At 50.7% G+C, this 15,487-nt stretch overlaps 3 protein-coding genes across 3 annotated transcripts; all 3 read right to left on the bottom strand.

Moving 5' to 3' along the window:
- Positions 1–1,450: 1,450 nt before the first annotated feature.
- On the bottom strand, positions 1,451–2,897 carry J4E82_010725 (uncharacterized protein; the record flags this gene model as incomplete). The annotated part of the gene is made up of 3 exons (XM_051736936.1): positions 1,451–2,133; positions 2,186–2,804; positions 2,868–2,897. The coding sequence occupies 3 exons, from the start codon at positions 2,895–2,897 to the stop codon at positions 1,451–1,453; spliced, it is 1,332 nt and encodes a 443-aa protein (XP_051583290.1).
- Positions 2,898–5,862: 2,965 nt separating this feature from the next.
- J4E82_010724 (uncharacterized protein) lies at positions 5,863–7,941 on the bottom strand (the record flags this gene model as incomplete). Its single annotated transcript, XM_051736935.1, has 2 exons — positions 5,863–7,560; positions 7,612–7,941. The coding sequence occupies 2 exons, from the start codon at positions 7,939–7,941 to the stop codon at positions 5,863–5,865; spliced, it is 2,028 nt and encodes a 675-aa protein (XP_051583289.1).
- A 1,907-nt stretch (positions 7,942–9,848) lies between these two features.
- J4E82_010723 (uncharacterized protein) lies at positions 9,849–13,346 on the bottom strand (the record flags this gene model as incomplete). Its single annotated transcript, XM_051736934.1, has 3 exons — positions 9,849–10,836; positions 12,327–13,085; positions 13,315–13,346. The coding sequence occupies 3 exons, from the start codon at positions 13,344–13,346 to the stop codon at positions 9,849–9,851; spliced, it is 1,779 nt and encodes a 592-aa protein (XP_051583288.1).
- Between the last annotated feature and the right edge of the window lie 2,141 nt (positions 13,347–15,487).

Here is a 15,487-nt window from a genome sequence, read left to right as displayed (position 1 = left end):
GCCACGGCGGTACTGCGTACTCGGCGTATGTCCTCGGCGCATGTTGTCTTCGCATTCCGTACGTTCATACTCCGGTCCGCACCGGTCAATGTATCGCTCGTGAGGTATTTGGCTGCGCCATTATATCGCTGGCAGTCATCGTTAAACCCCGCGTATTCCCTATCGTCGCGTGAAATCTCTTTGCAGTCCGCCGGTGAGCATCAATTCCCTCATCGCGCAAAAGGTATTGGTGACTGAGCGATGCACAGCCCATTTAGGCCCTCAATCAGACAGTGTCTCTTTGACATTATTCTGACTCTATTGGACCCATCGCAAAACAGTTGCTCCAGGGCAAAACCTTGTTGTCGGCCTATTTTGTGGTCGTGTCTTTGCTCGCCCTGAAGAGGCACAGTTAACATGGCCTATATATACTGTTCGACTACCACGCCGCATCCCCGTGCCATGGTCCTGTTACCGCGCCACACATGGCTTTCCAGGTACTTAAGCGCCGATGGGTCATTTATCTGGCCTACTTGAAGACCTTCTTAGCGCAATGACTCGACCTGTAGAACTTGGATGTGACTTCGATTTACCGCATACAGCTTGAAGTCGCTCAGAGTAATGTCTTCTTATAAGGTACCCAGGAGGTATTCACAGAACATCAGCAAGGCGACAGCGGAATAGACATGGTGGTGTATCTAGTATGTCAAAACACAGATACACCTATGACCGCCCCTTCACCCCTTGTCGTCGCCAAACCCCATGCCTCTCCGCTCGAAGTATGTCTCCTAAGGGTTGAAGCATGACACGCTCCAGCTAACCCCTTCGGCGCCAACACAAAAACGCACTAGCGCCAACTACCAAGTATACATAAACTTTCTCTCTGACCCATCTCTTCTTCCTCAAATCACTTCCACAATGACGTAGAAGATAGAAAACGCAGAATTATACTTTTATGGACCAAAGCTGCTATAGATTCGGAACATGGTTCGGCGGAGACTTGGGTTTCTTTCCATTCACGAAGCTCAACATTAACGACATGAGGCGGATACTACGTGGTTCTGATTCCAAAAGCGTAGGGCAGAACCATCATGTAGCAGATACCAAGCGATCTCGAACATCTCAAAAAGAAGCCCTCGAGTGGCATGTCGAGTCCAAAAATGAGATTTCATGTGTTCATTTCATCTACCAAAGTATTTGTCTTACTCCTCGACCCTTTTCAAAAAAAAAAAAAAGATTCCTCTCACAAGACAAGCATGTCCTCTGCATACTCCAAAACGTCCAAGCTGGCATACCATGGTCGCTCGCTCAAAAAACACAACACATGCAATATGGAAGATGCATTTGGAAACATATGAGATGATATGAAACTAAAAAAAAAATCATCGGATATAGTGATAGGAGGAGACGGCTCCAGCTCCGAAAGTGATCAACAAGAATGAAGTGAAGAAAGAGCAGCAGGGTGTCTGCTTTATGAAGGGAGGACGCTCTTGTCAGTCGTCGCGTTCCCGTTCCCTAGTATTGGGCGGCTTTCCTTCTGTTGTGGCTCGCCATATGCCCATTTTGTGGCTGCGTTGACCATGGTCGCGAATATCGGGTCAACGTGCTTAACCCAGAGTGCTGCACTCCGGTAAAGGATGTAGTAGAAAACCGCAATCGCAATGAGGATATGTGTCGTCGATCCACGCTGGAGATCCTGTTGCTCTCCCTTTTCGTTCCTGGGCGGGTTCATTGCAGAGGGTAGGTAGATCATCCAGGTAAGCACAGACTTGATGAATGTGTTGTGCAGCAAGTACACAGGGAAACTGACGCGACCGAGGAAGTTGAAAACAGGTGATGTGAGGAGTTTACGGGCGTTTCGCGAGAAGAAGATTCCGAGGAGGACGAAGGCAGCGCCGAGGTGGTCCCAGTATCGTCGGATATCCGTCTTGTCGGCTGTCAGACTGTGCATGATTGTCGCCATTGTGTGCGACCAGCGTGTGTTGTTGGCCGAATCTTGAGGGAATCCCGCCATGAACATGCCACAGATTATCATAAGTGCGGGGATGGGTGCGGGTAGGACAGAAGTGGCGGCGTCCTTGTAGTGGTTGTGTAACTCGGCTACGAACATGCCTGTGACGATGTTGAGGCCTTTGATCGAGCCAACTGTAAGGTCTACTATAGTTAGCAACTGCGCTGCTCTCCAACCAGTTCGGGATATACACACCTTTGCCAACTTGCCAGAAGTAGGCGTACATGACTCCGTACACAATGAAACGTGCTTTTGGTCGGACCAGAATTGTAGCAAGCATGGTTGTGTAGACCAAGAACGCGCCCTCCAAGAACAAATGCAGCGTCCATTGTGTGCCATCGTACTCGTCCCAGCCAGTTGTCCAAGTCTCGGTTTGCGCCCTGAAGAGCGACTTGAAGGCCATCCACAACGTAGGCTCCTGTCGGTGCCAACCCTGCCGTATCCACTGCGCATCGACATGCTTTGTCATATGGTATGCGTTCGTATTCGCCATGAACCACGTAACGATTGTCGCAGCCATGGTGGGGAGAATCAGCCTTCCTGAGCGCGCGAGTGCACTTCGTGCAATGCCGTGGAAGGCCGCATCATGGTTTCCCTGACGCGACTTGCCAATAGGTCCAATTGAGTTGACGTATCCGGTTACGAGGAAGAATAAGGCTACGGCGCTACGGCCTCCGACGGCGAGACGGAAGAAGGGTAGTTGGAAGAGGTGCGGCGCGGTTTTGGCATCTTGGGCTGGCTGGTGCAGCCATGGTACAAAGGCAGTACATAGGTGACCGCATACCACCATGAAGGAGGCGATACCTCTGAGGCCCTGTAGGACAGACAGTCAGCCCCAAGTCTCACAGGTGTGGCAGTGGCAGCGAGTACGACTTACATCTATCCAGTTGGCGTCGCGAGGAGGCATTGTGCGAATATGGAAGGAGTGTGCAAAAAGCCAAAGAAAAGTCTACTATTCAAGGAATGTAAGGATCTAAGAACTATGTTGTGTGACCAGGCGCATCGCCGTGGCTTGGAATGGCTTGCTGATGCAGTGCCCAGGTGGCTTCGTATTCCGATGGTGCCGAATTCCGACAAAGACGGGTACCAAGAAAGCAGAGAAAGACGGCGCTCGTAATGATGAATCGCCTGCAGCAAAAAGGCCAAGGTCGACAACGGCAAAGAGGGGAGCAGAAGGACAGAAGGCAAGTGTAAATGTAAACCCGCACTTAGTCCATGGGCTTGACGACCCTGGCCCTACCGGTGGGGGCTACATCTTTTCAGGAACGCGCGCCCTGCAGATAGACGCGGCTCACTGGGCAGATGGCGGACGCTTGGATAATGCCAAGAGAGGCTATCGGGAAGGTCACTTTAGCACTCTCCCTGCCCATGCCTTCAGTGGTTTGCGGGCGCGGCAAAACACCCCAGGAAATGCTTGAATGTAATGGCAGGACTCTACCAAGCAGATCACTCCTGAGCCACTACGAGGTTGGTGCTCATGTCGCGTGCCCGGGCAGATGAAGCATCAAGAGAAACGGTGCATTCTGCGCTAAAAGACTCCGAGGCTGCTCCTCTGGTCTTTACCACAACTCCATCGCGTAGCGCTCTCCTGACCATGGTTCCCTAAAACTGAAATTCCCCGCCCCCTCGGGTGGTGTCACAGCCATTACGGCTAGACTTGGCGGATCTCAATGTCCCTCGAAACCAGTCTCCTCTCTAAACTACAACATCAGCATCGACCTATAGTCACGAACCACAATACGGGGCATCACGAATAACCGTAATCGTAACGTCCGCGTAGTCGGATCACGATACCGAAAAGACGATTCATCGCCGCATGTAGGCGTCGCACTAGCTTACGCCTCGTAGAATCAAGCACGCGGAAGAACGTCTCGCGGTCTTGGCACGCTGACGTGGAGGGCCGCTTTAACCGAGACGGCGCCCCCTGAGCCAAGTCAGGGGTTGTCGAAACGCATGGTAATTTGCCAGATCATGAGTTTGCGATAGAGTGGCGTTTCAAAATGGGCGGTAACAAAAGTCTTGTGCATCGTGGCATTCGGAACGTCGCCAATGCTTGATTGCATATGGTGTCGTTGCGCGTCTGGGGTAGAACGGCAGAACCATCTGGGCAAGGGTTCTCGAAAAAACTTACGCAAATCAGGAAGAACACATTTCCACTACCACGCCTCGTCCGAACTCGAGGGTTACTAATCCTGACTCAGGATTCGAGATACGCCTTCAACGCCATTGTCATTTTACTCCGCCCGCCTTGCCCATCGTAGCATGCGGCAGCTACTCAAACCCACTACTGAGGATTTTAGGTAGCGTGCTCGCAGTCGCTGGCGTTATCTTCGCGCATGATACCTCAATCGAGAACCCCGGAGCGTTCTCAGGAGTAATAGCATTGTCATTGACCTGGTACAATCCGGTTAGCAGAGGCCGTGGTGCATGGTTGCGGTTCCCGAGGAATGGAGGGCCTTACATGAACGAGCAACTAATGTAACTTCTCCTGCAGATACGCTCCCACAATAGTCTCATCCATACTGCGCATTTCCCCGTTCGCATCCAGTCTTCTAGCGCTACCATCAACGCTACCACGCGAATTGTCTGCATCTTGGTTGTTTTTTCCATCTCCTTTTTCTCACCAATGGCGTTCTGGAAACCCGAGTATCCCACAAATTCCGATTCGGAGATGCGTTCCCGAACGTCTGGAAATTCATCGTGAATCTTCATGCTCCCGCTCAAGAAGACGAAAACTTTGAAAACGTCTCCAGGACCCATGCGTTGCACGTGAACACGAGCGGCATATCGGTACTGAACATCGCGACCCCGAGGAAGAACAATTTACATACCTGTACGGATAGTTTCCCAAGAGAGTCGCGACGTTGCATTACCACCATATAGCGCATCATCTCACGGACCAAAGCGTCTTTTGCGGAGAAGCCGAGAAACTCTGGACACATGGAGCCGAAGACAGTGTAATCGTGGGCAGAAGCTGAGTTTCGAAGGTCGCCTACCGTGTTGCTACGGAGCGAGGATATAGCTGCTGACGTCAACGTCTCTCAGCATTATGGACAAAACCTAGCCAATACTTACGCGTGTCTACATCGGCATGCGAAAGGGGTGATGTCGTAAACATTACTCAGGAATTGACGTGACTCTCTAATCGCAGTAACCAATGAACCAGACAACAGCTTACGATGAGCTCTTGAGGATCTAATGATGACGGCGCAACAGCGGTTTTTGTTTTTGACACTGTCCAAAATCAACAGCATAGTGGACACCCGCAGACGGCAAGGTCTTTGCTAAGGTGAGCTACCTCTGCTGAACGAGGCGATATTGAAGTCGTATACACTCATTCACATTAGGAATGACTTCGATGCAAGGGAGCTCTCCTGATCAAAATTCCACGGCATATCGACTGGAGAAGAGGGTGCAATTCTCTCATTGAAGTAGCGGATCTTGTGTTGGACAGCTGAGCACGAGTATCAAGAGAAACAAGGTATACACCATGCTAGTCGTGCCGTGAACTTTACAATATTGCAACACGCTTTTCCACAATCTCGACCGTTGAGTAATCGGCCATAGTTGCAACACCTTCCTATTCAAATTCGAACATGGCAGACGCCACAATCTACTTGAAAAAAAAAACTGCAAGAGATAGAGTCTCTCTAAACACGTAAGTTTACGATGATAAAAAAGTAGATACTCGTCGTAAACCATTGACATGGTAACGCCCTCGACTCCCAGTCGAACAAACAAACAAAAAACGACACCGTAATAGTACAGCCCCTCCTCCTCCTCACCCCAAGAATGAGAAATTCCAACACTTTGGAGTGTGAGACAAATCAATCCAAATCCAGGCCATCTAAATCCAGATCCAAACCTGCATACTACGCATTCTGGTCCCCTTCTCCGGCCTCGTCATGATGCATTTCCGTCGCATGGAACGCATCGCCAAAAGCCGAATCGTCAACAAGGTCCAGGCCCAAGTTGTCATCGTGCCCATAATCCGCCAAAGCATCTCCAGCACTATCGATATTGTCAAAACTACCAAAGTCGGCTGTGTCGAACATGCTACCTGCGTCGGCTTCGATGTTGGACGAGGACATGCCGCCGACGTTGTTTGTGCGCTGGTTGTTGTTGTTCATGTTGGGTTGTTGGACGCTGCCGGTCGACTGTTGTGCATTGCCAGATTGATCGTTCATCGTCCAGTCATCAGTCTTCTCCCCTGCGCCAGTCATTCCAGACATCTCTACGTCCAGATCTAGGAGGTCGGTTCCTACGTCGAGACTTGTGTCCTGCTGATCGAATGTGGATGTCTGGTTCATGTTGCCGTGAGGCGCATTGGGTGTACCGGTGGCAGACTGCGATTGACTCGGTGGCTGTGATAATCTAGGTAGTGACATATTGCCGATGGGTGTGCCGTTCAGTGACCCCGATCCATACTGTTCCAACAGACCCGCGGCAGAGTTCTCCTCCATTGTTCCTTGGTTGTTCATGCCATTCGATGTTCCGTTTGCTTCCTGTTGGGCTCCGTTGCCATTCATCTGTGCCTTTGGAGGAGAGGGTGCTTGCGGCTCAATGAATCCACCCTTGTCTACACAGACGACCGCCTTTTTCGCGTCGAATGTAACTCCCAGCGTCTTCTCTAAATCTTGCACGACTCCTTCGACCGGGTTTGCGTCCTCGCCGTCGCTCTCGGTAGAGCGGGAAAGATCTCGTAGTCGTCGTTCGACCTTGATGTACGTTCTGGTGCGCTTCAATTGTGCCACTTTCTTCGCGTGGTCGGCCTTCATCTTGTCAATCTCGGCCTGCTCGTTCTTTGTATACTCTAATACACGCTTCTCAAAGTCCTTGAGTTGTTCCGCATCCAGCTTGTAGTAGTTCTTGACCTGGTAGTTCTCTTTGCCCGGCTCCACGTTTTCAGCTCCTGGAACGTCCAGAATGCCTGCAGTAAGCGGGGCGAGCTCGCCCATGAGGCCCAGTCCTAGATCGATAGGTACAATCTTCCCGACGGCATAAGGTGACGAGAAGATCTCTTCCATCCACTCGTGATGCTGCTTGTAACGTGACAAGCTGATCTCGCGCGGGGTCAGGAAGTCGAAGGCATCTTGTGTCGCATTCTCCTCCTCCTCAAGTGTGTTGTCTGGTGCTAGTGTGCCTGCAGCGGGTTGGCGAGGTTGAGGCTGAGTTGGCAAGCGCTGGCGTTTGGCTGGCGGTGGTTGCGCAGGATATGGTCGGCCTGGTTGCATGGGGTTGTAGTAGGGCTGCGGGCCTCTCATGGCTTGTTGTCCGAATTCGACTTTTGGCCAATTGGCTTGATCGACCAACATGAACTCCTTGCGCATCAATGGCCCGGCTTGCTGTAGTTGAGCGCGCATCTGTATCTGGGCCTGGACTTCTCGTGGAATGGGTATTTGCGAGGCAGGCATTCTGCTCTGTGGATCTGCCGGCTTGTAGTGCACAAGCCAGAGATTGGGATCGATAGTACCCGGGCCTGCAGCAATTCGATAACGATGGCGCGCATGCATGGCGTATGGTTCGTGAGGGTAGTGGTATCCACTGTTGTGGACAAGGACCTGGAGAGTCTATGATATGTTAGGTCATTGAAGCGGGCATCGTGTCCTCTAGATACGTACATATCCGCGTACGTTCATATCGTATGCAGTTTCGGCGTCAGCCCACACCATTCCGTCTGACGCGAACATGGTGCCCATGCGCGGGGGCTGCCATGTGAGGATGACAGTGCCATCTTGGGGAGGTGCTGAAAGGAAGGTCCACGCGACGGGCGACGTGTCGCGCACGATTTGCGGGCCTTTGATCAGGTACTCGAGCGCCTGGGGAGCTTGAAGACCCGGTAGAGTAGGGAAGCGGTAAGAGGATATCAGGTGCACATGGGCAAGCAGATGATTCGGCACCTGCGCACTCGGGTCGGGAGCATGCCCGTAGACCTGATTCATGCCATACATGATTGCTGGGGTAATGCGACAGAGGCGCCGCGTCGATCGATGCGCTTTGGGTCGTGATGTAGCGGGCGCGGAAAGCTGGGGTTGATGTCTGGAATCTTTGGCGCAGGCGCGTTGAGGACCGCGCGACTGCCAAGACTATCGTCACATGCGGTTAGCGCAACTCACCACCTTCTCCACCACTCATACGCCCTCCGTCACCCACCTTCGCACTGCAGCTTTCCATACTGGCGCAACATCTTTAGTCTTCTCCTCGTGGCTAAACCAACGACCCTGGACCCCAAGGCATCTATCTGATTTCAAGATTTTCTCCATTGGAAAGAAGTGCAGGTTATCCGCTCGCAAGTTCCCATGATAATACCTAGGATCCGTGTACATGGGATGAATGTCCCTCCACTTTCTCAGCGCCCCTGCTATACGCACCACATGTTGTCCAACCTTTTCTCCTTTTTCCTGAAGCTCAGGCCTTGGATCGCCATGGAGAAAGTCTGAGTAGGCACATCCGAACACGACTACGTCCTCAGGGCGAGAGCTCTCAACAAATTCTGGGTGGACTCTCCCATCTGGCATCAGGTGCAGCACTGTGCAGGATGACAGCCTGGAACCGTTTTTATCTCTCCAGTGGAAGATAGGCGAGAAATCCAAAGAATTGCACAGTAGCAGTGGTGTCGTCGTCCACTCAACTAGAGATAATCACGGCTGAATTAAAGTTCAGCTCAAGATCTGCACACTCGTCATTTAGCTGCTTGTTAACGTATTGCAGCTGGTTGATTCGTTTATGGCCGGATGCGTCGTCGATCGTGTACTCTAAGGTTGCGCTTGGTGTGGTTAGAACATATCCGTAAACCATGTTCCGGAGTTCTGGGGGTAGAATGAGGCAGCCTTCTTTGGTGGCCGAGGCCGTAGATTCTGAAATCGGCATGTTGCTCCAGGTTGCATGCGATTCAATCTATTTGGGTTGGAAGCTCACGACTAGTCCACAGAGAAGCCCTTAATATACACGAGAAAAAGGCTTCAGAGCCTCCAATACGCGGGAATCATCCATTGTACGAGTAGACTATTCACAAAGAATTTGCAGTCCTACCTTGCCTGCACAACTCTTGTGACTTACAGCGTATAGTGTCCATGGACCTGATGAGCACATTAATTCTTCCCCAATCACCTCCCCACCTGTTCAACTTCTACCGATGTCTTCGCTTGGTATAGTGGCTCCTTGAAGATGGTAATCTAAGCTTATGCAATAGTACCTAGGTAGACCCTCCACACAAATGACAAGACTCGATGAAACATCAGCACAACCACCCTCCTTCAAGCTCCCCGCCGAACCGCGAAACTGTAAGTCAGGTTCAGTTACATTCACAGCAGCGAACATGGATTATATCCTTGGGAAAGAATCAAATGCAGTTCATGGCATCTGTGAAATTGTGCTCTCTTGATCAATTCCCCTCCTCTTCCACAAGCCTCTGGAACCCGACTACGAGAATTTATACAAGGGTTATGATCCTGATCTCCGCACATTCAACGCTATCAAATGCGCAAATAAGCCACTCTACTCCGAGACCGTAGGCTTGATATTCATGTACAACTCCGTCGGGATCGAACGAGAGAGACCGAAGATGATCTACACGAATATCCACTGGCAAATGAACCGGACAATGACTATAAGTAGCTCGCGGTGGATTATTTCCACGAAGGAAGAATTGGTGGACGTCGGCAATGACTCGTTGTTTGAAGGTGACCGCCTTGAACTCATTTGGTAGTATGCTAAGAGCGTTTAGGAAGAGAGGTATGGCACACATCCGGCAAACGCTCTATGCGGACAATTGTAGCTGCAACCTTCTTCAGTATCTTCCATTCTTGAACCAATAATACCATCAAAACCTCATCTGGTCGTATCTTCATCCCTGTATCTACCTCTCTACTCCCTCCACGGCCCTCGGAATCACATATGCCTCCCATTTCTCCTCACTATCTGCCTCTCTCCATACATCCATCCCGCCTGCAACTCCATTTTCATCAATCTGCCAATCGCCCCTCTCTACCATACCCTTCCAATTCTTCAAAACGTCCACAAGACTCTGCTCATGCTGCTCCTCAAATGGCTGATAACCCGGACGATATAGATCCACGTGACTATTTCCCCCAGTCCTACTTCGTCCGAACCTGCTTCCATCGCTCTTCCTTGCATATCCGTTTGACCCTATACCAAAGGGGAGTATTAACATGCATTCGTCCTCAGCTCTCACCTCTCCAGTTGGAAGCAGATATAGACCTGCAGGAAAGCATGTTATGCGACTGAAGCCGGTAAATAGGCTAGGCATTGGTTCGCCAGTGACAAAATGTGGCGTCGTGTCGTCCTTGTAGTTGGATCCGGATCGGAAAAGAAGAATCGGAGGGAATTCAGGTTCCGAAGAAGAGAAGTAGGAGCGGAAGGGCTGATCGGAGAATGTGGAACTGGTGAGGATCTCAAGACCTGGAGCTATCATCTGAAAGCGGGGACGTCGTGCTCGACAGAGAAATTTGTATGCAAACCTCGGCGGGAGATCTATGGATTGGAGTGCGCTCTCGTCCACTAGCCCATGTACAATTCCTTCAGCTTCTGCGGGCCTGTATGCCGAAGGCATGCGAGCTTCGATGGCTTCTACCAGACGATTGAAAGCATCGACATTCTCTTCTAGCATGGTGTCGTTGTATGGAATGAATTGCCAGGGATCATAGCGCTCGTTGACCAAGTCCTCGTTCTCGCCTTCATGCGGAGTAGCAATTCTCCCCTTGCGGACCTGACCGAGCCAAAACTCCAAAGCAGTTTCCAATGGATACCAGATTTTCTGCTCGAAGATCTCGTCTGCATCGTGAATACTCGGACAGACAATACAGAGGTGTGCTTCTTGGTCGTATCTGCGTTAACAAGATCAGTACGTGTCACATCATAATGCTGCACAAATGAACTGCTCAACTCACACCAACCCACACCAATGACCTGTAAAGTTGTTCATCGAGTAAAGCACTAGAAGCTGGCCGTATCTCCCATAATCTAACCAGCCTTCTGCTTGTTTGAACATACTTTTCGGTCCAGCAAGGTTCTTAAACCAGTAGAAAAAACATAGATCGGCCCCAGTTTCTGGATCTTGGATAACCCGAGCATGCTCGAGAAATCGAACAAGATCGGGTGAAAGTTGAGGACGAATGGCCTCAGCGGCATCGCCAAATGTATCAAACCACGTCTTGCAGGTGGAGTCGAGAGACTCTAGACGGCGGCCCGAGCTAACCCAGCCGTGGCGCAAAATCTCGTTGTGCAGCGCGATGCATCGGTCGACGTTCATGCTCAGTAGTGGATTGATGATAGTAGGAGTGTGGAACCATAATGCAACTGAGAATGATGCATATTGTAATGCGACCTTCACGTGCGATACCAGCCCATGTGGGTGTACTGGTAACACCTAGTGCGCGTGCGCAGGGATTAAGACGAAAAACCTCGGCTAACAAGAGTCTTGGCACCAAGACGGAAGAATATCTCTCATTCAGTACAAGCTCCAGAATGGCAATTATTGCCCTTGCAGTACACGTCCCCACTCCCGCAATACCCGTATTGGCTACAACAAGGGCCAAATTGTGTGCCTGCGCATGTCTTGTTGCCCTGGAAAAGTGGACCACATTCACCCGTTATCGAAGGACCTCCGAGTTCGGGATCACAGGCGCCAGAATAACTAATATCGCTTGTAAGTAATGGATCATTCATACCGCTAGGCGCAGATTCTTACCAACTTCCAGGTGCACAAAAACTGGGCCCTTCGCCACAGTAGCCATAAACGCTGCAGCAGGGGCCGAAGAGCGGATTATCGCATGTCAACCCGCCCGCATCTGGCCCACATCTCCCGTCCTTCGTGCTTGTCGGCGAACCTGTGCAGGCACCAGAGGAACATTTACCCGGGCTACAGAAATCGACCCCATCGCCACACCAACCGTGAGTGCTACAGCATGAGCCAAACTCGCTGCCTGTGCAAGTCGCATTGCCGTTTGCCAGCCCGCATCTACCATCTGTTGATACTGGCTGTGAGTACACTACTTCACCAACGCATACTGAGGACTTGAGCCACAAATTCGTGCAATCAGTGTTCAGATATGTGTTGAACTTTTGCAGCACCGCAAAAGTGACGCCATATATCAGACACACCAGATTGCATGTATCGCCATCTACAACCTCGTGGTAGCGCCCGCAATTCTCAATCGAACCGCTCTGCGTGGGCCAGACCGGTGTAGCTGTGGTGTAATATACTGGGACGCCGCTCGGAGGCGAGACGATGGTAGTGTTAGACACCCAGTAATCTCCAGGTGGACTAGATCAGATCAGTTTCGGAAGCGACCAAAGGAACCGTCAAACATCATACCTTACGCAGATACGCTGTCCTAACGCCATGCTATCGCAAGGACCCATCAGATGAGGATTCCAGCCCATGAACTGTTCCTGTGTGACTCTGTGTGTCGAATTCGAGATTTGCTTGACCATATCGGAGCATGTCTCATCGTACTTAGTTATCTCGATAGTGGTACAAGGCAAGGGAAGGCAGATCTGTTCCTGGAAGGCGCAGAAGTCGTTTCCTGTGGCCACTCTCAGATCGCCGGTGGATACGTGGAATTCATCTGCAATGGCGCTACAACCGCGAAGCTCAGGGTTGGCTTCTACGATCTGTCCCGTACATGAAGTTGACGCAGTAGGACAGATGTACTGTCCGCTCGCTAGATCAAATGTGCATGCTGGGGGGATGTGTATTGCGGATGTCGCAGTTGGCGTGGCTGTTGGAGTACCAACGAACAGTGAATAGTCGGAAGTGACATAAGGCATGTGGATTGAGCAGTTGCTTTGCAGCTCTTCGAATGCGTCGATGCGAAATTGAGTCCAGTCTCCAGTAGTGAGAAATGGCGAAAGTAGGCGCTGTCTCCAGATTTTGAGGAAACACTCGTCACAGTACAAGTCCGGCTCGTACAGCCCGACGACAGACTGAAGTGTAGAATCAATGATATCTGGGTCGAAAGAGGTGTCCTCGCAAATCTCCGGCGGGTTCTCCACGAAACATATTTCAGGGTCATACCTGACATAGTCGCTACCGACCCAGGTTTGTGACTCAATAAAGCACCAATCTTTTGCGCTGGGCCAGGTCAATAGTCAGTCCCAGAAGGAAATAGAGAGCTTACTCGTTTTGAAGACACGCAAGGTCAAGAGCATACGTATACTGCAGCGGTACAGTGATTGCTTTTACAACGCTCCCAGCCTGCGTAATTGTATCTGTTTTGCAGTCCGATTCCACCAAGCTCAACCAAGATGTCATCGAAGATCGGCACTCAGATGAGCAGAGAGTCGTTATGTTTTCTTCATACCAGTAGTTTTCGTCCATTCCTTGCGAGGCCATCTTGGCGGTTGCCTCATCGCAAGCAATCGTTGCGTTTCTACAGAGAACATATTAACTAAGAGCAGCGCTACTGTACAGCATACATACACCGCACTGAGGCATTTCGATGATACGCCAAACGCGTCCTGGATCGTCGTATCGAATCCGTCAAGAAGGTTGAAACTAGCGTTCGAGCATCGTATCGCAAAGCAGGTGAGGAAGAGGAGCATATAGATCTCCATGTTGAGTACGAAGGTAACACAGAACTGACAATCAAGGTAGAGGTTGCTTCAAATCAAAGTATGCATCGGCATCTGGTGTCGACTGATCCCTCGGAGAGCTCTCTAGCTTTACTTGGTCGTTGCCGTGCTTTCCAGAACCATGATGCCAATAATCCATCGCGTCTTTTCTGATGAGCCAAGCATGGAGAGCTGCAAGTGAAATGACCATAGTCGCGAAAAGTTTGCTGCGCGTTCCTCCATATGGTGAAGATACCGAGTTATGCATTGCAGTATCGCGTTCGGTTCTGCAAACGAGCGGCGCAGTCGAGGAAACTTTCTGCGGTCATGTGTCCAGATTGGGACTAGTAGTTGGTCTAGCTGCGACTGAACGTCGTTTTACCGCCTAACGAACGGAATCAGGGTCCGTCTTAATCCTATTATAGTTTCCTGGTTCCTTATTCATACTGTTTTTACGACGGTAGGCTCGGTCCGTAAGATAACGGAATGGTCTGTTTCTTGCGCGACCACGCCAGGAGGGATTTGAGCGTCTTGGAAGTATGGGTTTTGCCAAAACGGAAATGGAATGGAGTCAAATTTGCCATCTCGCCTGGTCAGGGCTATACCTTGGGATAGAACCTGACAGGATTTCGAAGTTCTGATATGCAGGTATCCGCTCATCGATATTTTGCACACAGCGTACGCCTTTTCCTCCGATACTCACTCGACTGAGCCGGCTTTAATCATGAGACATCTATCGCCGTGGTTTTTATGGCCAGTCTGTTTCACACTTGCTAGAGCCCAGGCGAGTGTATCTAACGGTACAATCCCTGCTGTACCTTCGAACGGAAGCGCCCTATATGTGCCACTGTTTGAGAAGCACTCCAACTCGACGCCCCTGTTTATCAATTCAACGGGAAAAACAGCCAATCCTTTAATCAAAGCCCTCCAAGCTAAGATTCAAAACAACGACAAGAGAAGTGTTCTTGATATCGACCACACAGACGGTGGACGTTCTCATCATGGCTCTTACCGCCACTACCACGCACATCACTTGCAAAAGAGAGCCGAAGGAGCTTTACCTGAGGGTACATGTGCACCAGGCACGCCATGTGTGAATGGGGCTTGTTGTAGCAAAAACGGCATCTGTGGCTTTTCGCCCGCCGAATGCAATATCGGCAACTGCATCTCGAACTGCGATGCTACTGCTCCTTGCGGCCAATATGCAAAACCAGGAGAAAGAGACTGCCCTCTGAACGTCTGCTGTTCTTTTTTTGGGTTCTGTGGGTCGACTAGCGACTTCTGTACAACTAGCGGAGAACGCCCATGCCAGACAGGTTACGGAACTTGCGGAGATGCTCCTCGACCAACTTGTGGTGGCGACAGTACGTCGCAGAGGGTGGTGGGTTATTATGAAGGATGGTAAGTACCTAGGTAGATTCCAAAAAGATATGAGAGCTCCTAGTAACATGGTACCAGGGCAACGACACGAGCGTGTGACAAAAGACAGCCCGAGGATATCGATCTGACTGCCTTTTCGCATCTCAACTTTGCTTTTGCTTTCTTCGATCCCACCACATTTCAAATGTCGCCAATGACAGCAGGCGATGAAAGCCTCTATCAGCGATTCACCGCACTGAAGTCAAAAAAGCCCTCGCTTGAGACCTGGATTGCCGTTGGAGGTTGGTCGTTTAACGATGCAACGAACATACCGAACACCAGAACTGCTTTTAGCAACATGGTAGCCTCTTCTGAGAACCGTCAAGCCTTCATTCGCAGTCTCATTCAGCTTCTCACCACCTACAATTTTGACGGTGTAGTGTTACAAGGTAACAAGGAGTTGCTTCCTTTTGTTATGCAGGCCGCAGGAAGGAAGACCATCGGGATAGCCGCGATGGAAGGTCGCTGATCCAAGGCGGGGCCTGGGATCACGTGACGTGCCAT

The sequence above is a fragment of the Alternaria postmessia genome (genome assembly GCF_024291825.1).
Source record: "Alternaria postmessia strain BMP 2775 chromosome Unknown scaffold_140, whole genome shotgun sequence".
In the NCBI taxonomy this organism is placed as follows: Eukaryota; Fungi; Ascomycota; class Dothideomycetes; order Pleosporales; family Pleosporaceae; genus Alternaria; species Alternaria postmessia.
This window is presented reverse-complemented; position numbering and strand designations above follow the sequence as displayed.